Genomic DNA, 24,858 nt, shown 5'->3' with positions numbered 1-24,858 from the left:
ACTATCTCTCCTGTGGGCAATCGGTAGTTGCAGTGAAGAGTCCTGACAGGGCCCCCTCCATTCTCTGGGGCTATTTTGTAAACAAGCAAGTTGTCCAGTCTCTCAATAACGTTGTGTGGGTTGGCTTTCCAACAGTTGGCTAACTTGTATGTCCCTGGATGAATGAAAGCAGTCATTTCTTTTATCTTCTTCAGATACAGGAAGCTGGTAGAATCCACTATGCAAGTCCAAAACTGAAAACCAATCCGAGGCATCTCGCACCCACAGCAGAGTGGATTGGTTCACTTTAGTCCTTTTGTTCAAAGTTTGGTAATAGACACACATCCGTATCTTTTCATTTTCCTTAGACACCACCTCTATGGGTGATGCATTAGGGCTGCTGGATTTTGTGGTGATGCCATTAACCAACATTTCTTTGATCTGGTTTCTGAGATCCATCACAGATAGAGGAATCCTCCTAGCTCTTTTTCTGAATGGTTGGGCATTGGGGAGCTGCATTCTGTGGGTTGCGGATCCCACATCCCACTCATGCAGTGAAAACACTCCTCTCCTCTTGCTCAGTCCCAGCCTCAGTCTCTCCTTTCACTCTTTTGGTATTAGGGAGTCCCCAAAGTCGAATACCTAAGGATCCAGCACAGAGGGTAAACGATTGGGACTCATGTGATGTTCACTGGAACTGAACCCCTCACCTCAATCCTCTTGTAGGCCTCTATAAAGTCTACGTGGATGGTCAAAGTATGTAGGAATTGGGTCCCAGCTTGTCACTTCCAGTATCCTCTTGGAATCTGGAAAAGACTAGAATTAGTTCCAATCAGTGCAGATACCTACTGAGCCCACATTGGAGGGTCTGGATATACCAGAGCCAGGCTATCTACTTTTCTCTTGACACCAACAGCTTCTTTAGGAAAAATATCCCAGACATGGCCAGTTCTTATCACTCAGATCACTAAGTTCAGGCTGTAAAGTTATTTTACCCAAATACTTGTCATAAAAAAGATTAGAAAATGATATCAGCTTGAGATTCACAGTCCGTCTTTTCAATTTTTATCATCACATCTGCATGAGGTCCTATGAATCCATGTGGAATAGACCCGTAGGGAATTGATGATGACTCGATCAGAAGATTTTAACTTCTCTTTGCCAGTATAGCCATCTAATCTGCAGTTATAACAGAAGGTGGCTGGATCTGTTACTCTGCTGGAGATGGTCTCATGCTAGGCATCTATGCCCTTCCATCTCTCCAAGGAGAATGGGATTGTGCCCTGCTCCCCGTCTCGGCCGTTTGGCTCAGCTTCTGTGCCCCCCGCCCAGCACTGGGGATGCTGTTGTTCTGCCCTGCTCCAGTGGCCCACGGTCAGGAAGGCCCAGAGCCTGGAAGTACAGGCCTCACCTCCGCCATTGTTGACAATGGTCTATGGTGTCCTTTTTTCTGCATTCTCAGGAGCCACAGGGACTATCTGTATCAGTTCCTGCCCGTGTTGTTCAATCCTGAGGACGAACTCAACAGGCTTTTCTCCTTTGTGCTGCACGGGAGTAGAGTAAAATTAGCGTCAAGGCCTTCTGATCTGCCCCCCGCCCCCAAATATCTGCACTAGAGATCATGTACATATCTGGCCTTGCCTCTGTGAGGGTATCCCCTACTCCCACAGCTGCCCCCGTAAGCTGACAGTCTCATCATTGTGTTCCAGGCACACTCTCATCTGTCCAACCGGTTCCTTGATCGTTCACCTTAGGGACGTGGTTCATGCTCAGAGAAAAGTGAAAGACGCCAATTTGGGGCCTATGCTAATTGCATACCACAGGGAATGTGTCCTCTGCCTTACTCCTAGACGAAGTAGGGCTCTTGGGGTAATTGTGCTGTGCAGTATGTCTGTAGGTATGCCTCCTCTGATTCAAAGGGCTTTGACTTTTTTTTTCTCTGACTTCTTTCAGCAATTCTTTATCCTCAGAGGATAGACAAGCCAGGAATTACTTCTGCTGTTCATTCCTCAGGTATAGCTCCAGCATCCAAATTCTCCGACAGGATTAGAAAACATTTTGGGGTATCTCACTTGTCTTAACATCAATTGCCTTAACCGTCCACTCTTCCAATCCCCAGTCCCGACAACCTCCCCATTCTTGAGGGCTCAGTTGATTTCTGACATTAGGACACCTTCATGTTTTTCATCTGCAAAAGCTGACTTAGCTCTTATCTTCTCTGGAGATCACTCCATGTGTGCCCACATTAATACACAAATATTAATACAATGAACAAACGTACAGTATTGTAGCTACAATGATCTATTGGAATAATATACCGTGCTAAAACAATACCATAGTACAGTAAAAGACCTGAATTCAAATGATGAAAAGAGTAACAATGACTTTTTCAGGTATCAGCATATAGCAAATAATTATACATTCAGTAGCATTCAGACTTTTAAGGAAAAGACTATATCAATTAACGTAGCAATTGCATTCACAGTAGGATGAAGCCAAACAGAGGTAAGCTAGATGCACCTCTAAAAAACCCAATAAAACCAAAGCAAAATGACATTGAAAAGAATTCTAGGATAGAACCAGGAAGAAACAAAATTGTGGCTCTAAAAAAATTCTATGTCCTATAAAAAAAATAAAAGAAAAAATGCAAACAAAAGTATTTCCCAGAATCAGAAGATAAAATCCCACTTGGGAAATAAACCTGACCACAAGCAAATGGCAAAAGCTTTCTTTCTAAATTAAGGACTTTTCCCAGGCCACAGTTTGTTTGCCCGTTCATCACTGAGGGCTAGGTTAAGAATTGAGACAAAAAAAAGGAAAAAGACAGCCTTAGGATTTACCATCACGGAAAAGTCATTCTTTGAGAGAAAGCTCCTTCAAGTTTTCTCCCAGAAAATTGTTAGCTTACAAATGCAAAATATAAATCAGGCTGTAGGTTAAAAATAGTTCCTTTTTACGCTTATTCTAAGCCATCAAAACCTGAACTATGAGCCTTATCAGGCTTGGGCTGAGGACTTTTATTGGCTATTGAATAAAAAACCTGAGGTGATTTGGGCTTACATTTAAAACTCAGTGGGCTAGTTCTGAGGGAAAAAAAACCACACCAAAACACAAACTGCTGGAGCAGCACAGGATAGAAAGTAGGGAAAAAACCCAACAAGTAGGCCTCCCTCTCCATCCATCATAATATCTTGCAACCATAAGTGACCACAAATTATATTGCTCCCACATGTCCACATGTGTTGAGGGTGCTGTGCTTGTGTGTGAGTGGCTCCGAGGATGTCTCTAACCTCTTCTCCACCCACCCTTCTCCAAGGGAGACTTTCATTCCAGGCCAGAGGCCACCACTTGGCTCTCCTCAGCGAGAAGTCTGTCTGTTCCCTGTAATTGTTCTTAGTCTTGGGGTATCATCAGGTTCCAGATGACTTTTGATCATTTCGTCATTTTGGGAGGAAGGAGGCTCCAAGCTTTACATGCAAGGCTTGACCTCTTGCCCTCCACAATGTTCCACAATGAACACATAGCGAGTAGCAAAGAAACCTCTTTATCTATATCATAGCAAAACAGAATGTGTGTGTGTGTGTGTACATGTATACACACATATACATATGCACACATATGAATGAGAACATATACCAGATGATACAGAGTGAAGGAGCTCTCCCATTGGTGGCAAGGAAACATAGCTCAACCAAGAAAGAGTGGCCTGGATCTCACCCAAGGGAGTAGCTGGCTGGAGATAGGGCCATGATGGAGACTGCCAGCCTCTCTCATGGCTTCCCAGGGTCTTTTCTTTCAGCAGGGGTTGAAGTGGGGTTGGCCTCTTCTGTCTTCCCTTTTGAAGCTGGAAGCCAGGAGCACCTGAAGGGATTCTATGCTTGAACAAGACTCACCAACTCTGCCCCACCCCTCACGTAGGGCATATCTACCAATAAGGAGAAAGTCCCATAGCAATGAGCTTTGAGACAGGAGTAACACATATGCATATGCATATACATATGTGTGTATATGTATATAGATATGTATACATATCTATATACATATATATAAATATAGGGTTCCATATAATCCTTGGGGTACATACACGAGTGTGCTAGTAAATATTTAATAACTGGCTCTCAAAAAAAGTATGCAAACACACTTTTAAATTTTATCTGCATTATTAGTAATTTCAAATTGCCTTCCAGAATGTTTAGACCAATTTATAGTTTGATCAGCAGTATATTAGTGTGCTTGTATATCTTTTTAAAAATTCAATTTAATTTTTTTCAGTGAATAAAACTCTCTGTTCTCCCTTCCTGTCTCTCTTGGAAAAAAGGAAAAGAAAAACAAAACTCTTGTAACAATAAAATAATATCGAGCATTTATATAATGCTTTAAGGTTTGCAAAGAGCTTCCAAAATATAATCACATTTTATCCTCGCGAACAACCCTGGGAGATGGGTGCCATTATTATCCCCATTTTGTAGAAGAATAATAAATATCCATAACCAAGGAAAACCAATTCCTGCTTTGGCCGTGTCTAAAACCCCATCTCTACCTGTGCCCTGAGTCCATCACCTCTTTGTCTGGAGGAAGGTAATATATTTCCTCCTGGGTTCTCTTGAACCATTGTTGGCCATTGTGTTGATGAGAGCTCTTCAGTCTTTCAAAGTTATTTGTCATTGTAATGTTGTTATTATTGTCTAAACTGGCACTGACTGTTCTCTCGGTTGTATTTCACTCTGCATGAGTTCATGCATTGTTGGCAGGTTTTTCTACAACCATTGTTTTAATCATTTGTTCTAGCCGAGGGTGTGCTGGTATGTGTTTGACATACGAAAAAATATGCCCGTTGACACACTTTTATTTTTTTCTTGCTAGGCAATGGGGTTAAGTGACTTGCCCAGAGTCACACAGCTAGTAAGTGTTATGTATCTGAAGCTGGATTTGAACTGTGGTCCTCCTGACTCCAGGGCCAGTCCTCTATCCACTGCGCCACCTAGCTGCCCCTGACACACTTTTAAATTTGATCTCTATTATGAACATTTTTGTCATCACTTTTTTTTTTTTAATAGCAAATAGTCTGCTTTGATCTGCGTTCAAACTCCTTAGTTCTTTCTCTGGATGTGGATAGCATTTTCCATCATGCGGCTTTTGGAGATGTCTTGGATCCTTGTATTGCTGAGAGGGGTTAAGTCTATCAAAGTCAGTCATCACTCAATGTGGCTGTTACTGTGTACAGTGTTCTCCTGGTTCTGCTCACTTCACTCAGTACCAAACCATACAAGTCTTTCCAGGTTTATCTGAAGTCTGTTCATCATTTCTTATAGCACAATAGTATTCCATTACATTCATATATCACATTCACAATTATGATAACTATCTGTGTATTTCTCTTCATCCTTCCCCCTCCCTTTATGCTTTTCTTTCTTCTTTCTTCTTTTCCCTCCTCACTGATGTTTTGCTTTTGACCACTGCCTCTTATTATCCCCCTCCCTTTTCTTTCCCCTTTTCCCTCCTACTGCCTATAGAGCATGTTAGATTTTCTATACGTAACTGATTATGTTATTCCCTTCTTAAGCCAAATCTGATGAGAATAAAGTTCAAACAATGCTCATCTCCCTCCCTTCTTTCCCTCTGCTGTAATAGGTGCCTTTTCCTGTGATGTAATTTACCCTTGTCTGCCTCCTCCTTTCCTTTTCTCTCGGTATACTTTCTTAGATCAGATTAATTCACTTACTTGGATCCATTTAACCCACTTGATTAAATTTTTTTCATCATTACATCAAAGTCAATTTATTACCCACCCCATTTATGTATACTCCTTCTCAAGAGTTACAAGTGTCATCTTCCCTTGTAGGGATGTAAAGAGTTTACCCTTATCAATAACATGTTACTTTCTGTCCCGTTTACTTTTTTATGTCTCTCTTGAGTCGAGCTCTGGTTTTTTTATCAGGAAGGTTTGGAAGTCCCCTATTTCATTGAATATCCATCTCCTCCCCTGAAAGATCATGCTCATTTTCACTGGGAAGTTGATCCTTGGTTGTAATCCAAGCTCCTTTGCCGTATGGAATATCAGAGGAGCTCAGTCTTTCAGTTGAGCATCATACGACATTGCTGTTACTGTGTATACTGTTCTGCTGACTTCACTTTGCATGAGCTCATATAAAACTTCCCAGGTTTTTCTAAAACTCCCCCCTCATAATTTCTTATAGGACAGTAGTATTCTATTACAATCATATACCACAGCTTGTTCAGCTGTTCCCCCAAATGATGGGCATCCCCTCAATTTCCTTTTTTTTTTTTTGTGGCAATTGGGGTTAAGTGACTTGCCCAGGGTCACACAGCTAGTAAGTGTTATATGTCTGAGGCCAGATCTGAACTCAGGTCCTTCTGAATCCAGGGCCAATGTTCTCTCTATTCACTGTGCCACCTAGCTGCCCCATAATTTCCATTTTTTTTTGCCACTACGAAAGGACCTGCTATAAATATTTTTGTACACATAGGTCCTTTTCTCTTTTCTTTGGGGTACAGACCTAGTTGTGCTATTGCTGGGTCCCATCACTTTTTAAAATCTAGAAATCAACAAAGCAGTAAGTCAACCTTAATTTTGCCTATTTCTGAGGTGTAAAAGCTCACACTGAACGTTTAATGATTGGTGGGCAGGTACAAACAGGCCGTTCTCAATTGATGCCTACCACCTGGGTTCCTACTTCTTTGCCACCACAAAAAGATCAGCTACACACACACACACACACACACACACACACACACACACACACACACACGTGTGTGTGTGTGTGTGTGTGTGTGTGTGTATGTGTATGTGTATGTGTATATATATTTCTTTTCCTCTTTGATCTCTTTGGAGTATGGTATAGATTTATGATAGATTTACTGTTTTACGGCTAGGAGCTTGTTGTTTTTCGGTCGTGTTGTGATTCTCCATGACCCCATTTGGGGTTTTCTTGGCAAAGATACTGGAGTGGTTTGCCATTTCCTTCTCCAGCTCATTTTACAGATGAGGAAACTGAGGCAAACATGGTGAAGTGACTTGCCCAGGGTCACACAGCTAGTAAGCGTCTGAGGCCAGATTTGAACTCAGAAAGAGGAATCTTCCTGACTCCAGGCCTGACACTGCATCACCTACCTTTCCTTCCTTTAGGTGAATGGAATAATAACTTTTTAGCTCTACATAGTAATCTTTTGGTAGCTTGATATGGCACTGAATAATGAAATTAATTTAGATAATATTGTTATCTTTATTCTGTTGGCTTGACCTAACCCAAAGCAATGAATATTTCTCCAATTATTTATGTCTGTATTTGTATAGAGTGTTTTATAAGTTACATTCATATAGTTTCTGTGTGTGTCTTAGCAGGATAGACTCCCAAGTATTTTAAACATTCTGTAGTTATATAAAATGAATGGAATTTCTTTTTATGTCTTTTCCTGCTGGGTTTTATTGGTAATATACAGAAATGCTGACAATTTATGTGGATTTATTTTCTATCTTATAACTTTGCTGAAATTATTAATTCTTTCACTTAATTTCTTAGCTGACTGTCTAGGGTTCTCTAAATAACCATTATGTCATCTGTAAAAAGCAGTACAATAATATTGTTTCCTCTTTGCCTAAACTTATTCACTCTGTTTCTTTTTTGTCTTATTTAGCTAACAGCATTTCTGTTGCTGTATCAAATAATAGTGGTAATAATGGACATCCTGGTTTTACTCCTAATCTTTTTGGAAAGTGCTCTAGTTTATCACCATTACATATAAGGCTGGCTCTTGGTTTTAAATAGACACTACTTATCACCTTAAGAAAAGGTCCATTTATTTCTATGTTTTCCAATGTGTTTTTTTTTTAAAGAGGATTGAGTATTATATCTTGTCAAAAGCTTTTTCTGCATTTACTGATATATGATTTTTGTTGTTCTTATTAATATGATCTATTATGTCGATAGTTTTCCTAATGTAGAACCAACTGTTCATTCCTCGTATAAATCCAAGCTGGTTACAATATATAATCTTTGTGATATGATGCTGTTGTCTTCTTACTGTTATTTCATTGAAATTTTGGTGTTAGTTTTCATTAGGGATATTAGTTTCTGGTTTTATTCCTCTTTTTTGACTCTTTCTGGTTTTGATATCAAGACCATATGTGTATCATAGAAGGAATTTGGTCAGATTCCCTTCTTTTCCTGTTTTTTTTTTTCCCAAACAGTTTATATGGTATTGGAGTTAGTTGTTCTTTGAATGTTTGAAAGAATTCACCTGTAAATCCATGTGATTCCTTTTGTCCTTGGGATCTCATTTATGGCTTGTTCAGTCTCTTTTTCTGAGATTAGGTTAGGAAGTCCTCTGTTTCTTGTTATGTTAGTCTGGGAATTTCATATTTTTGTAACTATTCATTTATGTAATTTAACTCATCAGTTTTATTGGCACATAATTAGGCAGCATAGTTTCTAATAACTTCCTTTATTTCATTTGTTGTGAATTCACTCTTTTCATTTTTGATATTAATAATTTGGTTTCACTCTTTTAAAAAATCAAATGACCTAATGGCTTATCTATTTCATTAATTTTTAAAACCCAGCTTTTAGTTTTATTTAGTAATTAAATAGTTCTTTTGCTTTTAATTTTGTTAATCCACTTACATTCATGATTTCTACTTTGGTATTTAACTTTTTAAAAAAAATTGTTTTTCTCATTTTTTTTAGTTGTATGCCCAATTTATTGATCTGGTCTTACTTTCTTTCATTAATGAAAGTGTTTCAAACGTTTTAAGATATAAAATTCCCCTAATGATCGTTTTACCTCCATCCCAAAAATTTTGGTATGTTGTTTCACCGTTGTCCTTATCTTTAATGAAATAGTCTATAGTTCCTATGATTTGTTCTTTGACTTACCATTTCTAGGATTAAATAATTCAATTTCTAATTTTTTATCATTTCTTATGCTCAGCAAAAGATGGGTTTAGTATTTCTGCTTTTTTGCATTTGTTTTTGGGGTTTTTATGTCCCAGTACATGGTTAGTTGTTGTAAAGATGCTATGCTCAGTTGTGAAATATATACTCCTTTCTATTCCCGTTCAATAATTGCCAGAATTCTGTCATATCTAACTTTGCTAAAATTTTCTTAAGGTCCTTGACTTCTTTCCTATTTTTTGGTTAGGTTTATCTAATTCTTCAGGGGGTACATTGAGGTCTCCCACTACTATAGTTTTATTACCTATTTCTCCCTGTAACTTTTGGCTTTTTGTTTAGGAATTTAGATGTTATACCACTTGGTGCATATATGGCTGAATATTGATATTAATCCATTATCTGTGGTACCTTTCAGCATACCCAGTCTCTCCCTCGAGCTTCATTACTACATCACCAGTTGCCCATCAGCCATTTTAACCTGGACACCAGAGACAGGTGTAACACGTCTCTAACCAAGCTAAACCCTCTTCTCTTCTGAACTTCCCTATCTCTGTCAGAGGCACCACCCCCCTTCCAGTGTCTCAGGCTCTCAATCTCAGTATCATCCTGGCCTCTCCACTCCCCCTCACCCTCCATGTCCAGTCGGTTGCCAGACTTTGCCGTTTCTATCCTCACAACATCTCTGGCGCAGGACCCCTCTTCTCCACGCACACAGCTGCCACCTGAGTGTGGGCACTCATCACCTCTGGTCTGTGTCATTACAACAGCCTCCTCACTGCTCTGGCTCAAGTCTCTCCCCACTCCAGTGTATCCTACACACTGTGCCAGAGGAAGTTCCCTTAAGGGCAGATCTGACCAGGTGAAGCCCCTATGTAATCAACTCCCTCCAGTGGCTTCCTGTTGGCTTTAGGATAAAACATGTACTCCTCTGTTTAGCTTTTCAAGTTCTACACAACCTGCTCCAACCTTTCTTTCCAGTCTCATTACTAGCCCTCCTGTACTCTGTGATCTGGCCCACCTGGCCTCCTTTCTGTTCTTCACATGTGACACTCCCACCTCTGTGCCTTTGCACTGATTGTCCCCTCTGCCTGGAATGCCCTCCCTCCTTACCTCTGCTTCCTACAATGCTGCTCTTCCTTTAAGATGCAGCTCAGGTACCATGTTCTACACGAAGCCTTTCCTGACCCCCTGCCAACGCCCCACCGCTGCTCCCAGCTGCTAGTGCTCCATCCCTCCCAGACCACCTTGTACTGATGACCTTGTGGTATAGGCTGGTTTTTATTAACTTGTTACTCACACTGAATAAATAGATTGTTAGATGTACCTGCTGTCTCCCCCATTAGAACATAAGCTAAGTGAGAGTAGGGATTGTTTCATTGTTTGTACTCATATCCCCAGAGGCATAATGCCTGGAACAGAGTAGGGACTTAATACTTGTTGAATGAAAGGGAAGCAAGGTAATGTATGATTCAGTGTATTGGGGTTGGAAGGCTTGAGGAGAGAAAGTTCAGAACAACTGGCCTAAGGATTTAAAAGGAAGACGGGTTTTTAGTATAAAAATCACCACAAATACATCTGAATATTTTTTATAATTTTTATTGGCCATTTAAAATATATTATCTATTTCATAGTTACAATTTAGTTAACATATATGTATGGCAGTGCTGACATAAGTTTGAGATGCTTTAAACCAATTGCAATAGAAGGGAATAAAGAAAAGCAGGAGAGATCTAGTATAGCCATACCACTAAGATGTTGTATCAATTTGGAATGTCTGGCATACTTTCTGAGACAATTCTAAGGCATTGAGATTTTCTAGAAAGTTAGAATTTTGCTTAGTATGTACTCAGCCCAATTTTTTATCTCTAAAATCTCTTACTTGCAAAAAAAATTCTAAGCAGGTTCTGTTTTCGATGCAGCTTTTTTCATGTTTTTTTTTTTTAGGGAAAAATAAATATTTGCTGAAGACAGATTATTTTATAATTTTTTTTAAGATAAAAGGGCAGGACAAATTCATGAAGCAGAATCCTAAATATCTGTATAAAACTGAACGTGGGGAAGAGGCGTCGATTGTATCATAAATGGTTACGTTCTGCTGCTAATACATTCAGACATACATTTTCCAGGACTTAATAAAAATAAATACAATACAAAATGAATGTATTTTTGGAAAATGTTAATTTATATTGCAGCATAATCTATTTTCAAAGAAAAATTTTTGTATGTTTTCCACACCTCAAATACATCTCAAACCTTAATTGTTTGAACAGCTGCCATCTTAGCAACATTCTTAAAACGTTGAGTTCTATCTTTTGAAAGACTGAAAGTTTAGCACACTACTTAATATAAAACATGCTACAAACCAGTGCAATTCTTGATGCACACAAAGATACAAAATGTCACAGAATATGCAAATATTTGTAACATATGATCTCATTGTCAAGTTAATTGAGACATAAAACATTCAAAATTTGTGGCTTCCAGCTTTCAAATTCACAAAAGAACCCTTGAAGTAGACAATTTTAAAACATTTGCAATAAAAGGCTTGAGAAGGACCAGTCGTATGAAGTGCATAGTGTCTTCTCTGCAAAATCCTCAAAGTAGTTTAATAATGGCAAATTGTAACATTAGATTGATCAAAATGCAAAACCGTTTTTAAGAGCAGATCTTTTAAAAATGCTTTATAAATGGTATTGTAAAAACGTGAGTTATTACATGTAAAACACTTGATCATTTTAATCAAGTCAGAGGGGCATACACAAATGTTGAATTTTCTCTTTAGGCTAAGAATAGTACAAAATCATTTGCTCAACTTTGAGTCAAAAGAGTAAAATATTTGTCATTAACGCACTCCTCCTAAGAGACAGTGCCCTTTCTCTTACCTCCCCTCCCCCCACAAAAAAGGTGCTGCAGACATTTTGTCAGAAGCACTGAGTATTAATTAACATCTTCTTCATTGCAAAGTGAAGTTTGTGCTGGGCCAAAATTGATTAGAAATGCTGGAAACTTTACTTTGAAAAAAAAAATCACAGTACAGAGGGTTATAAGACACATTTTACAATATTTCAGAAGAATGCAAGTAGTCTGACATGTACAGTACATTTCTCTCTATGTCTTGTTGTAAGTAAAGTTCCAAAATTATTGGTACCCTCGCATAGTACTTTAAATGATATTAAATATTTAATCTCAACATTAAAACAAAATTGTAAAGTAATCATTTCACAAAACCACAAATCAAGGCAGGCAATATTTTCAGTAAAAGGTTTAGAAGTGTTCTATGTAACAATACTATGCTCAAAAGAAACACTTATCATTGAAAATTCACAAATTCTAAACTATATCAAATCTTTCTTAAGAAACCAAAAACTTCTACCACTTTCTCAAATGTACTTAGCAGGACTTAATATCAATCTGTTTTTCTACCTTGTTGGATGTTCTGAGCTCAGCAGTTACATATTAAGGCAGTATTTCTGCTTTTCTCTTACAATATAAAAGCTGGTTACAAAAGACCCAGGAGTATTTTAATGCCAATTACATATCCATGGCAAGGCTTCGACCATATAATCCCTAGCTTTTAGGTGACATTTGAGAAAGAAACCTACACATGAATCTTACACAACCATCTTCAGCTACGATTTGAAATAGAATTTGCCAAATAACCAGAAATGTACAGACTCTGCTAAACATTTTTACCTAATTTATTTGATTAGAAAGTACTGGATGGCAACAGCACACAAAACAGCAATGATTGCAAATGCCACGACCAGGATGAAAGCAAATTGATCATCGGTTAAACACCTCTTTTTGTTTTTATTTTCTGCTGTTGACTCATCCTGGGGTGGATCTATAGCTTTCTTCTGAGATGAAAATACTGTACTGGGACTGTATGCTCCTAATAGTTCTTGTAATCCACCATTATGTTGATATTGTCGGCCAGCACATACCCGGAATCGATATTCACAGTTGGTTTGAAAATTCGTGAAACAGAAAGAGGTATCTGGCCCCTTATATACCTAAGGAAAAAAGGAGTTTGAAGATAAGAACAATTCAATTTCCTAGGGAATAACCAAAATCTCTAACGTCCAAGGTATTTATTTTGTTGAAGCAGTTCTGTTTACTGAAACAGTTATATCTGTTAAATACCTTAATTTCCATTTGTCTGGGGAACAGGCTTTTGTAGAGATGCATATTGTAAGCTATGGACCAGACAGATAAAAGAAGTAACTATTTCCACAGAGGCCTGTGTGTCTCTATAGGGGCTAAGATCTCTTGGGGAAAGGGCTGGGGAGATAACATTAGGCAAGATGCATTTCCTGACAGAATATCTTATATACCAACAAGATATCATAATACCAATCTCAAGAACAAGGTTTTCCCAGAAGTGAGTTACCTGATCGGCTCCTCTCCCACTGAGGAGCTGGAGAGTGTAAACAATGCTGTCTCCTTTCATAGGGGGTAGAGGCTCCCATGTAACCTCACAAAGATTTTCTCCCAGTTGACATATTTTGGGTGCTGGAAAAAAAGGGAGATTCCTTCTAAATTCAGAGGTTCCATTTTTCTTAGAGAACTCGACATTTATCAGACCCTCTCAAAAATGGTCTGCCATAAATACCTTCATTAATTTTATGATTCTAATTGTAAGAACCTTTTGATACCCTACATCCAAGGATCTTCACAGTTTAAAGAAAACACCAGGAATTTAAGCATTCCAAGTCAGTCAAAATTGGTTTTGAATCACCCAGTAAGACCTGGATGGCTCTGTGCTCTCTTCAGTGGGGCAGATTGTTATCTAGCCATGCACTATCACAACTCCACTCTTATCTGCATAGGTCTTTGGGTAAATTCTCTAGAAAAGATCTACTCAATGTGCTGGATCCCAGAGGAACACTCAGGTTGTCCCTCTGATGAGCCTCACCCTCAGTACATGAACTGGCCCACCTCCTTTTCTAGTCATCTGTGTTTTTGAGGGTGTGAGCAGTCCACTGCAGCAAACCATGTTTTATGACTTTGGGATAATCCTTGCCTTAGTTGGCTTGTATTCTTCTCTAGCGGAGGCAGTATTCCCACCAATGAGAGCATGGATCCCCTCCATTCTATTTACATACTTTCCAAAGCACTTTCACATACAGTTGGAAGGATCAAAGGAGATCACATATGCCATTATTATCCCCATATAGGAAAGGAAAAGGGAGCAAGTCTTTAAGTCATGGAGCTCTGGGTTCAAGTCCTGCCCCTGACACATAGTGGTGGTGTGACCCCGGGCAAGTCACTTACCCTCTAGTGCCCTAGGCAACTCGATAAGGCAATAGGCAGAGAAGGTGCTAACCTGCTTTGGTGGAGGGTGTTTCCTCATTTGGAAGTTCTCTAGAATACCAATGAAATTGTAGGTCCAGTCTGTATACGTTTTCTTACTATTAGTATTTGAATACCTCCTCTGCACTAGAATTACTGCTCAAATGCCTAGCGCGGTTAGAGTGAGGAGCTGACACAACCAGACTGCAGAGCTGATTACTGCTATGGGGTTCTTGGCTTTGCACAGCAGGAAAACTCTGTATGGTCAGGCAGACCAGGAAGACTGTACAGAAAGCAACTGAACTAACTTCACAACTGGGAAAAGCCCTTCAAGCTCATCTCCTACTGGCATTTTTATCTAGTAAGGAATAACATTTTTTTTTAAAAGCTCTTCAAATCCTTGATTGATTCGTGATCTTATCAATGTGAGTACTCCCTTCAGCAATGAGGAACAGACCATAACCATCCTCAGTTACAACTCTTGTCACCAGCAAACTTTTTATCTGTCTGTTTTATGTAGTACAAAGATTGCTTTCAAGGAGTCTCACAGAATTAAGCCCCTGGCACTGACTGACAGTGATATTGCCCTCTGAATCCATAATCATACAGCGCCTTGACACTTACTTGGGTCTGTGATGTCACTGGTGTCGGTATTCCCACCAGTGACAGAGACCGTAACCTCTATAATTTCCGGATGGTCTTCAAGAGTCAGACAACAGATGGACTGTTGTTCCACCCATAGTTGAAGCCTTTTCCTCTTGGTAAGTGAGCTCTCCTGGAGCTTATGCTGACAAAGCTTTGGAAAACCTACAGTCACTCTTCATGTCATTGTGAGTCGCTGGAAGAGGCCTTCTGTCCCACTAGATAAAAGCCTATTTTAAGGAACCTCAGAGAATTAAGCTACTTGATCTTACTGGTGGCAACACTGCCTTGGTATTGTCAGATACTTAAATCTTTGCTGCCAGTTTTTTATATACTAGGTATAGAAGTTCAAATTAAGATAACATTTAATCACATAGTTAAAATACTTACCTTTGAGTGGGGCTGGTGGAGATTTGGTTGTAGTGAAGGTATAAATATCAGAAAATGGTCCTTCACCAGCTTCATTATATGCCTGTATTTTAAAGTTGTAAGTAGTACATTCACTGAGTCTTTGAACTTTGTATGTATGACAAGGGCCATTAAGAAGTGTAACAAATCTGAAAGAAAAATACAGCAGCGTTAATGAAACATTTTAAACACCCAGTTGTGTGTAACAATTATTGTTATGTATGTATGTATATCAATTATTGGTTAGCTTTTATTTAAAGGTTTACATACTAGAATTCTTTCTTTAAATACACAGTTTTTGTTAAAACTTTTTCTTAAAAAAAAAAAAACCTCTTCCAAAACATGAATGACATTTTCATATAAACTTGGTCACAATATTTAGCAACCTGACATGTTTTTTTACTTGTTGGCTTTTCAGGTGTCTTGTTTAGATTGTATTCAAACATAAGGCAATGTTTATTCACTAGGAATACAAATCAATTAAGTTTCATTTTAATAAGATCACTTTCAAGGTCACAGAATACATTAAAAGGCCTGTAATTTGGCTCCAGCTATAAATGTCAAGGTGTTGAACTTGGCAGTGGAAAAGGATATTCAACATTTGACTGAACCATGATGACATATCAGTCTTCTCACCACTAAAGAAAAGTGCACCGATTCAGGGCGAAGTAGCAGAATTGGGGAGGGGGGAGAAAACAGGATGAAGGATTTGTAAATCTCTGTGTGTGTGTGTGTGTGTGTGTGTGTGTGTGTGTGTGTGTACACGTGTACTCTGAACCTTTCACCTGCTCATTCTCACCTGATGACTTCACCTCCAACTGAACTGTATCTTTCTCTCATCTAAAGCTATGTCCTCACCTATCCTTTGTTCCTTCCCTTCGTTCTCCTGGAAGATGAGGTGGTCCTTCTTATCAAAGCTAAGGCTTCCACCTGTGCCCTTGAATCTCATCCCCTTTCTGTTTCTTCCATGACCATCTTCCATCAAATACCCCCTTTCTCTTTGAATCTTCAATTACTCCCTCTCCACTAGTTCCTTCCCCTCTGACTACAAACATATTAGAGAAAACCCTATCTAAAGGAAAACTTTCCTAGAACCTGACTCCTCAAGCTATTATTCTTTCCTGTCCTTTCATGGACAATTTAAAAAAAAGAGTAGTCACTCCTTTACTCAGACTCTTTCCTCCAAGGTTGCTTAGTGACTTCTCTCTTTCAAAGTTCTGGTTTTCCTTGTCCTTTCTACAGCGATGGGCACTGTTGCATTCCTCCCTTCCCCTTCCTGACATTTTCTTTTCCCTGGGCTTTGGGGATATGAACCTCTCATGGTTCTTATATCCTTGGAGTTCTCCTTCTCTGGCTCCTCCAATGTGGGCTTCTCTCCCAAGGCTCTGTCTTTCATATATTTCTTTTTCTTTACTCTTTCACTTGGCAACTTGAAGAAGATAAGACTTTGTGGCAGGGGACGGGTGGAGATGAGAGTTGTCTTCAAGTATTGGAAGGGATATGAAATAGAAGCAGAATGAAACTTCTTCCTCTTGGCCCCGAAGGTCAGAACTAGTAGCAGTGGGGGAAAGTTGAAAAGAGGCAGATTTGGGCTTGATGTCAGGGAAAAAAACTTCCCAACAATTAGGGCCGTCCCAGAGTGAAGCAGGCTATATATGTAAGCAGACTTGTCAGGTATGATGAAGGGACAAAATGGTGTTCGAGGTCCCAACTCCAAAATCCTGTTGTCTCCTGCTGTCTATAAGCCATGGGAATAAATGAACCGAATAGACTTTTGTTGAATGGACTCACCTCTATGTACATGACTCCCAAACACTACCCACCCCAACCTTTTCTCAGAGCATCAGTTCTGCATTTTTCAAACGCCTGCTGGCTCTTTCCACTTGGACATCCATAACATAACAAAATTATATCTAGAACTGAATTCAGCATCTTGCTTTCCTCCCCCTAACTCTGTTACTTCTACTGATGGTCCATCTTCTTAGTCACCTGGACTTAAAAACTTTGTCCTTGGGGCAGCTAGGTGGTGCAGTGGATAGAGCACCAGCCCTGGAGTCAGGAAGATCCAAGTTCAAATCCAGCCTCAGACACTTAACTAGCTGTGTGACCCTGGGCAAGTCACTTAACCCCATTGCCTAACAAAAAACAACAAAAACTTTGTCCTTTTTGACTTTTCTTCTCTCTTTTTTCCTATCTCCAATCAATTGTCAAATCCTATAGATTCTACTTCAGTAATCTCATGTCTCCTACCTCCAATCAATTGTCAAGTCCTGTAGATTCTACTTCAGTAATCTCATATGTCTCCTCTCCTACCCCCACCCCAACTACCTTCATCTAGGCCCTCAGAACTTCCCTTTCCTTTTAACTTGTTTTCCACCATCCAGTCTCTCTCATCCCTAATCCATTCTTCACACTGTTGCCCAAGTAATCATCTTGGTTCATGGCCCTGATCATGTCATGTCTGCCTTAAAGTCTTCAGTGGTCTCCACTGCCTACTGTAACAAGTATCAACTTGTTATCCTAGCATTCAAGGCCCCTCGAAGATTATCTTCTTGGCCTCAACTCCCTCTTCTTCAAGTAGACTATATTCCAGCCCACTTGGATGAATCGCTTTTTACCTTTGTTCAGGTTTGCAATGCATACCTATAACAGGTATCCTCTCAACTGTTTAAATCTCTTCTTGCATGATTCAACTTAAGGGTTTGTTCTTCTCTACGTGGGCCTCTTTTTTGCACTTACCATACTTAGTTATTTGTGTCCACATTCCATCTGTCTCAATCCACCCACCCTGGTAGACTGGAGGTTCCTGAAAGGCAGTTATAGAACTCCATCCTCTTTCATCTCCGTACTCTCATATTTGAACACAAAGTGGGAGCTTAAAAACTGTTGTTTTTTTTTTTTAGATTGAACTTTGAATTGATGAGCTTTTACAGTTCTGTCATTGTTTCCATAACATGATTCATTCAAGATTCAGCTCAAACCTCACCTCCTCCAAGAGGCCTTTCTGATTCTCTCTGTTGTTTATTGGGGGGGGGGGGGAGGGCCCAGAGGGCGGACATTCAAGGTAGAAGTGACAATTACTTTGTATTGCCAGTCTTCTTATACCTTACTCCACTCCATCTACTATTCAATCTATCCACTTGCCACTTTCCTATGCCTTGCATTTTCATTCTCTCTTCCTCACACCTGAAATTCTCTTCCCCCTCCTATCTGCTTCTGAATTTCCTTGGCCTCCTTCAAGTCGTAGGTTACCTCTCCTCCTGAGAGAAGTCTTTCCCTGTTCTCCTTGGTACGTTCTTTATGTGACTCACCCCAATTGATCCTGTTTCTGTCTTGTTTGTCCACAGTTATTTTTCATGTTTTCTCCCTCTTTCCACTCCCTGAAAGCAGGGACTTTTTTGTTCTTGCTTTTCCTTTGTATCCCCAGCACTTAGCATACTGAAGGTACTTAATACATGCTTGCTGTCTAGCCATTCAGCCCCCAGTGGAATGTCAAGGTAGGGAAGGTTTTGTCTTTGTCTCTCTATCCCCAGCATCTGGCTGGTAGTGGGGTGTGTGTGTGTGTGTGTGTAAAATAAATGCTTGTAAAAGTGAAATATTTGACAGCCTTCCATATGTAGTGCACTATGGGGAATATGTAAAGAAACATCCTCTAGGAGCTTACAGCCTAGTGAGGCAGCATGAATGGACACACACTTGAGTGCCAAAATAAGTAACGCAATCTAACAGGAGCTCCAAAATTTCTGTAGGCTGGAGTGATCAAAGGGGAAGGCTTCCGAGGAGAGGTGGGACGTGAATTGGGTCTTAAATGAGGAGCAGGATTTGTACGTGTGAGGTGGGACACTGATAGGAGGCCACAATGTTAGTTAAGGTCTAGAAGAATGGCACATTTGAGGGACAGAGAGTATGGCCAGAGGTAGGGAATAAAGACTTGCAATACTAAGCTGAAGAATCTGGATGCCATCCTATGGGAAAAAAGAACCATTAAAGGCTTTTAGGATGGCAGCGGGATGATATGATGAAAGAGATTCATGTAATTATGAGACACGGAATGAATTGTAGAGGGAAGAAGCCAGGCACAAAGTGATGAGGGTGGAAGGCAGGGAATGGGAATATAACAATGGATGAAAGAGATAAGATTGTGAAGAATGAAATGGACTTGGTGACTAACTGGTATGAGGGGGCGAGGGGAACACTCAGATGATTCCATGTTTTGAAGCCTAGGTGACCGGAAGGACAATATGGCAGGTCCCTGAGCTGGGAGCTCTCCCCCTCCCTGTGGGTGCTGTCTGATGGCAGCATTTGCTGCAGCTGGACGCCACCACTTGGTGTCTGTCTCACCAAGGGTCAGCTCCTACTCCGAGAGGCCAGCTCAGCTTTGCTGATCCTTACAAGGAGTTAGCATCAGATCCCGCCCCGCCCCCAGCCTCCATGTATTGTGCCTTGATTCAGTTCTCCTCACAATGACCTTAAGGTCCACCATCTTTACAAAAATAGTGTCCAGTCAAGCACTGCCTACCATTTATCTGTAAACAGACATTAAGCTCTCCTTACAGATTTAAGATGAAGTCACCCTGCGCACAGGTATCTCAGGAAACTAGCACCTAGGGCTGATTTACTAACTTTGTTATACCTCCCCATTAACCCCCGTGGGGCCCCACCCCCACAGCAACCCTAATAGAAAAAGGGAAGTCAAGATACGAACCCTAAAGGGGGGGAGGATGAGGAGTTGGATTCTCTTCTCACCTTTTGTGATGAGTTCTCCAAAGAGAGTACATCCACAGGATAAATGAGCTGCTGAGTTTATAAAACCACCCAGGCATACAGAAAACAGAGTTTTCACCCATATTAAATAAGAAAGAGCTCACCTGCCAGTCTTATCTTCCATTTGCAGGTTGAACTGTATGGCGTTGGAGAGTGAAATTCTGTTTGGCCCGTCCCCCCATTTCAGTTTTAGACTCTGATAGCTGAAGCACACGCATTCAAGGACAGGAGGCTCTGGAGGTAGTGGCTTTGTTTTGGCTTTAATGGATTGGCTGAAAGGACTCTGTCCCAAACTATTGATAGCTTGTATTCTAATTCTAGATAGGGAAGGAGAGAAAAAATGTTAATTCACCAGTACCAAAGGTTTATAATACACTAATCTTTCCTTTCTGAAATATGGAAGGCAAATTTTCATGAAGCAAAATATTAACTTTCTCATCACTGGTGAGCATTATTCTTTATCAGAAAAGGAAAGAGGGCCTCAGTAATTTCCAATTTCTCTCAAGAATAATCATGTTTACTGCTATCACAGACAACAGAGTTGTACATCATAGTGGAGAGAGGAGAAAATCCAGCTCAGTTTTGCCTTCCCATGATGAATGAGTGGCAAATAAACCCCACCAACCTTTGGAAGTAAAAATGGGGATTTCCCCCCATGTTTCTAAAAATTAACACCTATGTACTGGCTTTTATGATCTTTATCATGATACATGTATACAATCTGGTCATGACTAACTTTTTTTTTTTTTTACTATCACTTATACATTACAATTAAAACCCACCGTAATATCACATAGGTGGTAACTTGCTATATTAACTGCCTCCTGAAACACAGCCTGAAATTGTGCTTTTTCAGGAGCAATGAATGACATAGGTAGGGTATACTTGTATGATCCCTCATTTTATCAAGGGTTTTGAGACAGCAAGAGAAACAGTGTAGGTAAGGAGTCCAGTTCTGCCTTTTCTTCAAAGCTACATACGTTTCCGAGTCCACGGCAAGTGGACTAAATATTGGCAAAATGAAAAATTCTTGTATTTCTGTGTTTGTTCTGAATTTGAGTTCATATAAACAAATTTAAGTTGAATTTAATGACAGAGAGTGAGAAATGACTCTCCAGAATTGAGATACAAAATTATCTTGAGAGGATAGTAAAATGGGGCCAAGGCTAAGAAGCATACACTGAATAGGGAGGGAGGCAACACAGTCCACTGGAAAGGGCACTGGACCAGGTCAGAGGACCTGGATTCAAATCCTGTCCCTGCCTATGTGATGTTGGGCAGTCTCTTCACCTTTCTGGGCATTGCACATAAAACGAGGTGAGGGGGGGGGGGGGGGCCTAAGGTGCCTTCCAGTTCTAAATCTATAACCCTGTAATCGATGGGAAGTCCTGAACTTGGGCAAAAGCAGACAATTACCAAGTATCACATGGGGAGAGTTAGAGCCAGACAGCAATATCTTTGAAAAAGACCTGGTGTCAGCCCCCAAAGCTACTTAGGATTTGTGAATATAACTTGTGTTCAGAAGCAGGGGATATTGGGAAGGTAGAATAAATAAGATTTAGCAACTAACTGGGTGAGAGAGAGGGAAGAGTCAAAGGGGCTCTGAGTTGTAGGTCTAGTTCAGGGGTGAGGAACCTGTGGCCTGGAGGCCACATGTGGCCTTCTAGGTCCTTGGGTGCGACCCTTTGACTGAATCCAAACTTCCCAGAACATATCCCCTTATAATGGAAGGCCCTCAGTTCTGGGTGCCACATTTTAGGAAGGTCATTACCAAACAGGTTAGACTCAGAAGACAAGTCGTATGGTCACAGTATCATATGTCTAGAGCTGGAAAGGACCTTAGAGATAATCTCGTTGAGGGCCAAAGATATCAAGTGACTTTTCTAAGGTCTCATAGGTGTCAGAGCTGGATGAGAGAACTTGAAATCATGGCATATGCGGGTCAGCTGAAGGACAGCTAGGGCTAAGGTATCTGTGTACAGTGAAGCTAACTGATCCACAGAGAACCTCAATCCACATTGGCCTCTAAGCACCTGGCCACAGATGGGTTTACACACAACTGAAAATATGCTGAAGGGGCACTATGCAGTGTGGCCGCTAGAAGCCCGTGTTGACGTTGACGTTGTTAGTACGTGACCGTTGGCCAAGCATGTACACACAGCGCTCAGAGAGGTAGCCAGGGACCGAGGTAAGAGTCCACCCCAGGCCAAGTATTCTTCATCATTCAGCGCCACTGTCACATTATAATGAGCCTGCAGTCCACTAGCTCTGGCTCCTTCACCCCCTGCCGTGAAGAACACAGAATCCCAGCCAGATGGTGCTCCACAATGGAGGGGACTAATAAGTTGTTCGTGACAGCAGGTGCCTAATGTACTTAACATTATTGAAATACAAACAGCCAACAAAACCAGGCAGTCCCAAGGCATCTATAAATAGAAAGGCCCCGAGTAACATGAGAAACTCACCTATACACAGTGTCCGGCTGCAGGTTTTCGAGGGTATAGCTTGTGACTCGATCCACAGTCACAATCTGTCTTTCTCCATATTCTATGTTATATCCAGTGATCTCGGACCCATGGCAGTTGGGTTCATCCCACTGAAGAGCAAGGCAAGTTGATGCCAAAGGAAGAGGGATCTTTCCTTCGAGCAGTCGTGGCAGTGACATTGCTCCTGGCACCGATGCCGGTGTTGTTACTATGCCTGTTCCCCCAAACATGCCAATTCCAGCCATATTCACGGCCTGAAAAGGAGGTGCTTTTAAAGTCCACTAGTAGCTTACTGGTTTTTGTTCTGAAATCTAACATCATTAAAAAAATTCTCTCACCATGAACCCAAACCCTTAATCCCCAGTGCTAAATAGAGAGCCGACAAGCTGTTTACAGACTGTATAGCTAGCTCAGTGAAGCACATACACATGGGTAATTAAGGCTGAAAACCTTCCTTTTCAGTCTTATTCTGGAACTTCTGATCTATTCTCCAGCCATCATCATATTCCCAAGCTGAGCAGAATGAGCTAAGCTCTTCTTGCCTATAAAACCTTCCCCATTATGAAATGATGGTGGCTGTTTCCAAGTCTGATGGATACAAGAATGGCCAGGAAATGGTCTTTCCTTATACATGTTGATTCATTAGGATCCCAGGGCCATATTAGAACTCCTGAGATACGGGGACATGTGGAAGCAGGAATGAAGGAGTAATGAGTTGGCATTGGGACCTTTGATCTTCCAACTGAGCAGAAAAATCTTTGTTATGTTTACACTCTAAACGTCATCTCTTACAGATATAGGAAATGCCCAAACTGAGATGGCTACCTAATCTCATGTGGCTTCCTTTGCTTATGAGATCTGAACAGTGTGGCTTTGTGACTTCTAGGCTAAACCCTGATCTTCTCTGTTTCCCAGTGGTCAGTTCCAAGGCTCCCCACTTTATCAGGATTCCTCTCTTGGTGGTCTCTCTGGCTCCTACTCCTTTTTGGTGGCTGCTGTGATCCCCTAAGAGGGGCAGGGGATTGAAGGGCTCACCTTTCCCTTCCTAACCATAGTTAATTGACCCTTATAGGAACTTTAGGGATCTGTAGAACACTCTTAACATGTCTTAACTCTTAAAGACTACTCCCACAAATGGCATGTCCTCTTCTCAGACCCATCAACATTTCCTAAGTTATCTGTTCTGTACAAAGCACTGTGCTAGGTACTGGGGAATAAACCAAGTAGATAAGACACGGTCCCTCAAAGAACTTGCAATATGTCTAACTATAAATCATTAAGAAAATTAAGCAGTAAAAACTCCTGAATGAGTGCTTCATAGGAGCCCAGAAAAGGAAGATATTACTTCTGGCTGGGGGTGGGGAAGGTTCCTAGAGGAATTGAGATCTGAATTGGGCTTTGAGGGATAGACTGGCAGGATTTGGACAGATCAGGGAAAGGGGTATTTCAGGCAGGGCAACTATGTGAGCCAAAACACCGAAGCAGGCAATTGAGAGACATCTTTGGGCCATAGTTTGGCTACAGCAGAGCGTCTTGTATGGGAGACAGAGCTGGGATGGTAGGCTGGGGCCACATGGTGGAAGAGCTTCGACTAATAAGCTAATAAGGGGTTTTGAGCAAGGGGGCTATCTTCATTCATGTCATTTGGGAAAGACACTATGGGGAACAAAAAGTATAGTGCAAGGTCAATGCCACTATGGCACCTGAGTGGGGAGAGACTAGAGGTCAGGAGAAAAGATCTCTACTGCCTTCCTGTGGGAAGCCAGATTATTAGGGATTCTTCCTCATGTCCCTCTTCTCTGCTTCCACATGCCTCAGAAGCCCTTTTGGGCTGAGGAGTAATTCTGGTAGGAGATCAGTGCGGCACAGGGCAGAGGAAGCCTCTAGATAGGTTAGCACTCAACTGAATTCTAACTTTGGAGGGAAACGTCACTTGGTTGTAGATACCTGTACTCTGCAAAAATAGGTAGTTGCAGGGGTAAGACCTTTCACTTCATAGTTCAAGCAAGGGCCAGTGTATATTACGTGCATTGATCCTTCTAGTTTGCCCCACTCCAGTCTGTAATCACAAATCTCGGCACCATTGCACATAGGAACCTGCAAGATGTACCAAACACAAAATTTGAGTGCCTCGGCAGGTGGCTCTAGGAGATGCAGCAGCGCTCCCTTCCCTCTAGAAACTTCCTAGGAGACTCATTACCAACATAAATGCAAATCAACCCAAGTGGCCAGAAACAGGTGGGCCTGTAAAGCACCAGCCTAGCTCTCTACAGAGGCCTATGCATTCAGCTGTAATTTGGGAGATGAGAAAATGAGGCCAAGAGGTTGGGGTTTTAGATTTTATGAAAGCCTTTAGAATTAAGTCCTGAAGGAAA

The 24,858-nt window shown here is 40.8% G+C and overlaps 1 protein-coding gene across 1 annotated transcript in view; it reads right to left on the bottom strand.

The window, feature by feature from the left end:
- Positions 1-10,497: 10,497 nt before the first annotated feature.
- Positions 10,498-24,858, bottom strand: part of LOC110193055 (fibronectin type-III domain-containing protein 3A-like) — an 81,319-nt gene continuing 66,958 nt past the window's right edge. Inside the window, exons 21-26 of the mRNA XM_078147737.1 lie at positions 24,431-24,580; positions 22,463-22,737; positions 20,102-20,314; positions 15,216-15,382; positions 13,282-13,403; positions 10,498-12,904 (exon numbers count right to left, since the gene is read on the bottom strand). Of these exons, the coding sequence (XP_078003863.1) occupies positions 12,590-12,904; positions 13,282-13,403; positions 15,216-15,382; positions 20,102-20,314; positions 22,463-22,737; positions 24,431-24,580 (1,242 nt within the window). The 3' untranslated portion in view covers positions 10,498-12,589. The remainder of the gene's footprint in view (positions 12,905-13,281; positions 13,404-15,215; positions 15,383-20,101; positions 20,315-22,462; positions 22,738-24,430; positions 24,581-24,858) is intronic.

The sequence above is a fragment of the Phascolarctos cinereus genome, unplaced genomic scaffold (genome assembly GCF_003287225.1).
Source record: "Phascolarctos cinereus isolate Bilbo 61053 unplaced genomic scaffold, phaCin_HiC Scaffold_8;HRSCAF=390, whole genome shotgun sequence".
In the NCBI taxonomy this organism is placed as follows: Eukaryota; Metazoa; Chordata; class Mammalia; order Diprotodontia; family Phascolarctidae; genus Phascolarctos; species Phascolarctos cinereus.
Note: the sequence above shows the minus strand (reverse complement) of the source record. Positions and strands in the feature narration are given on the sequence as shown.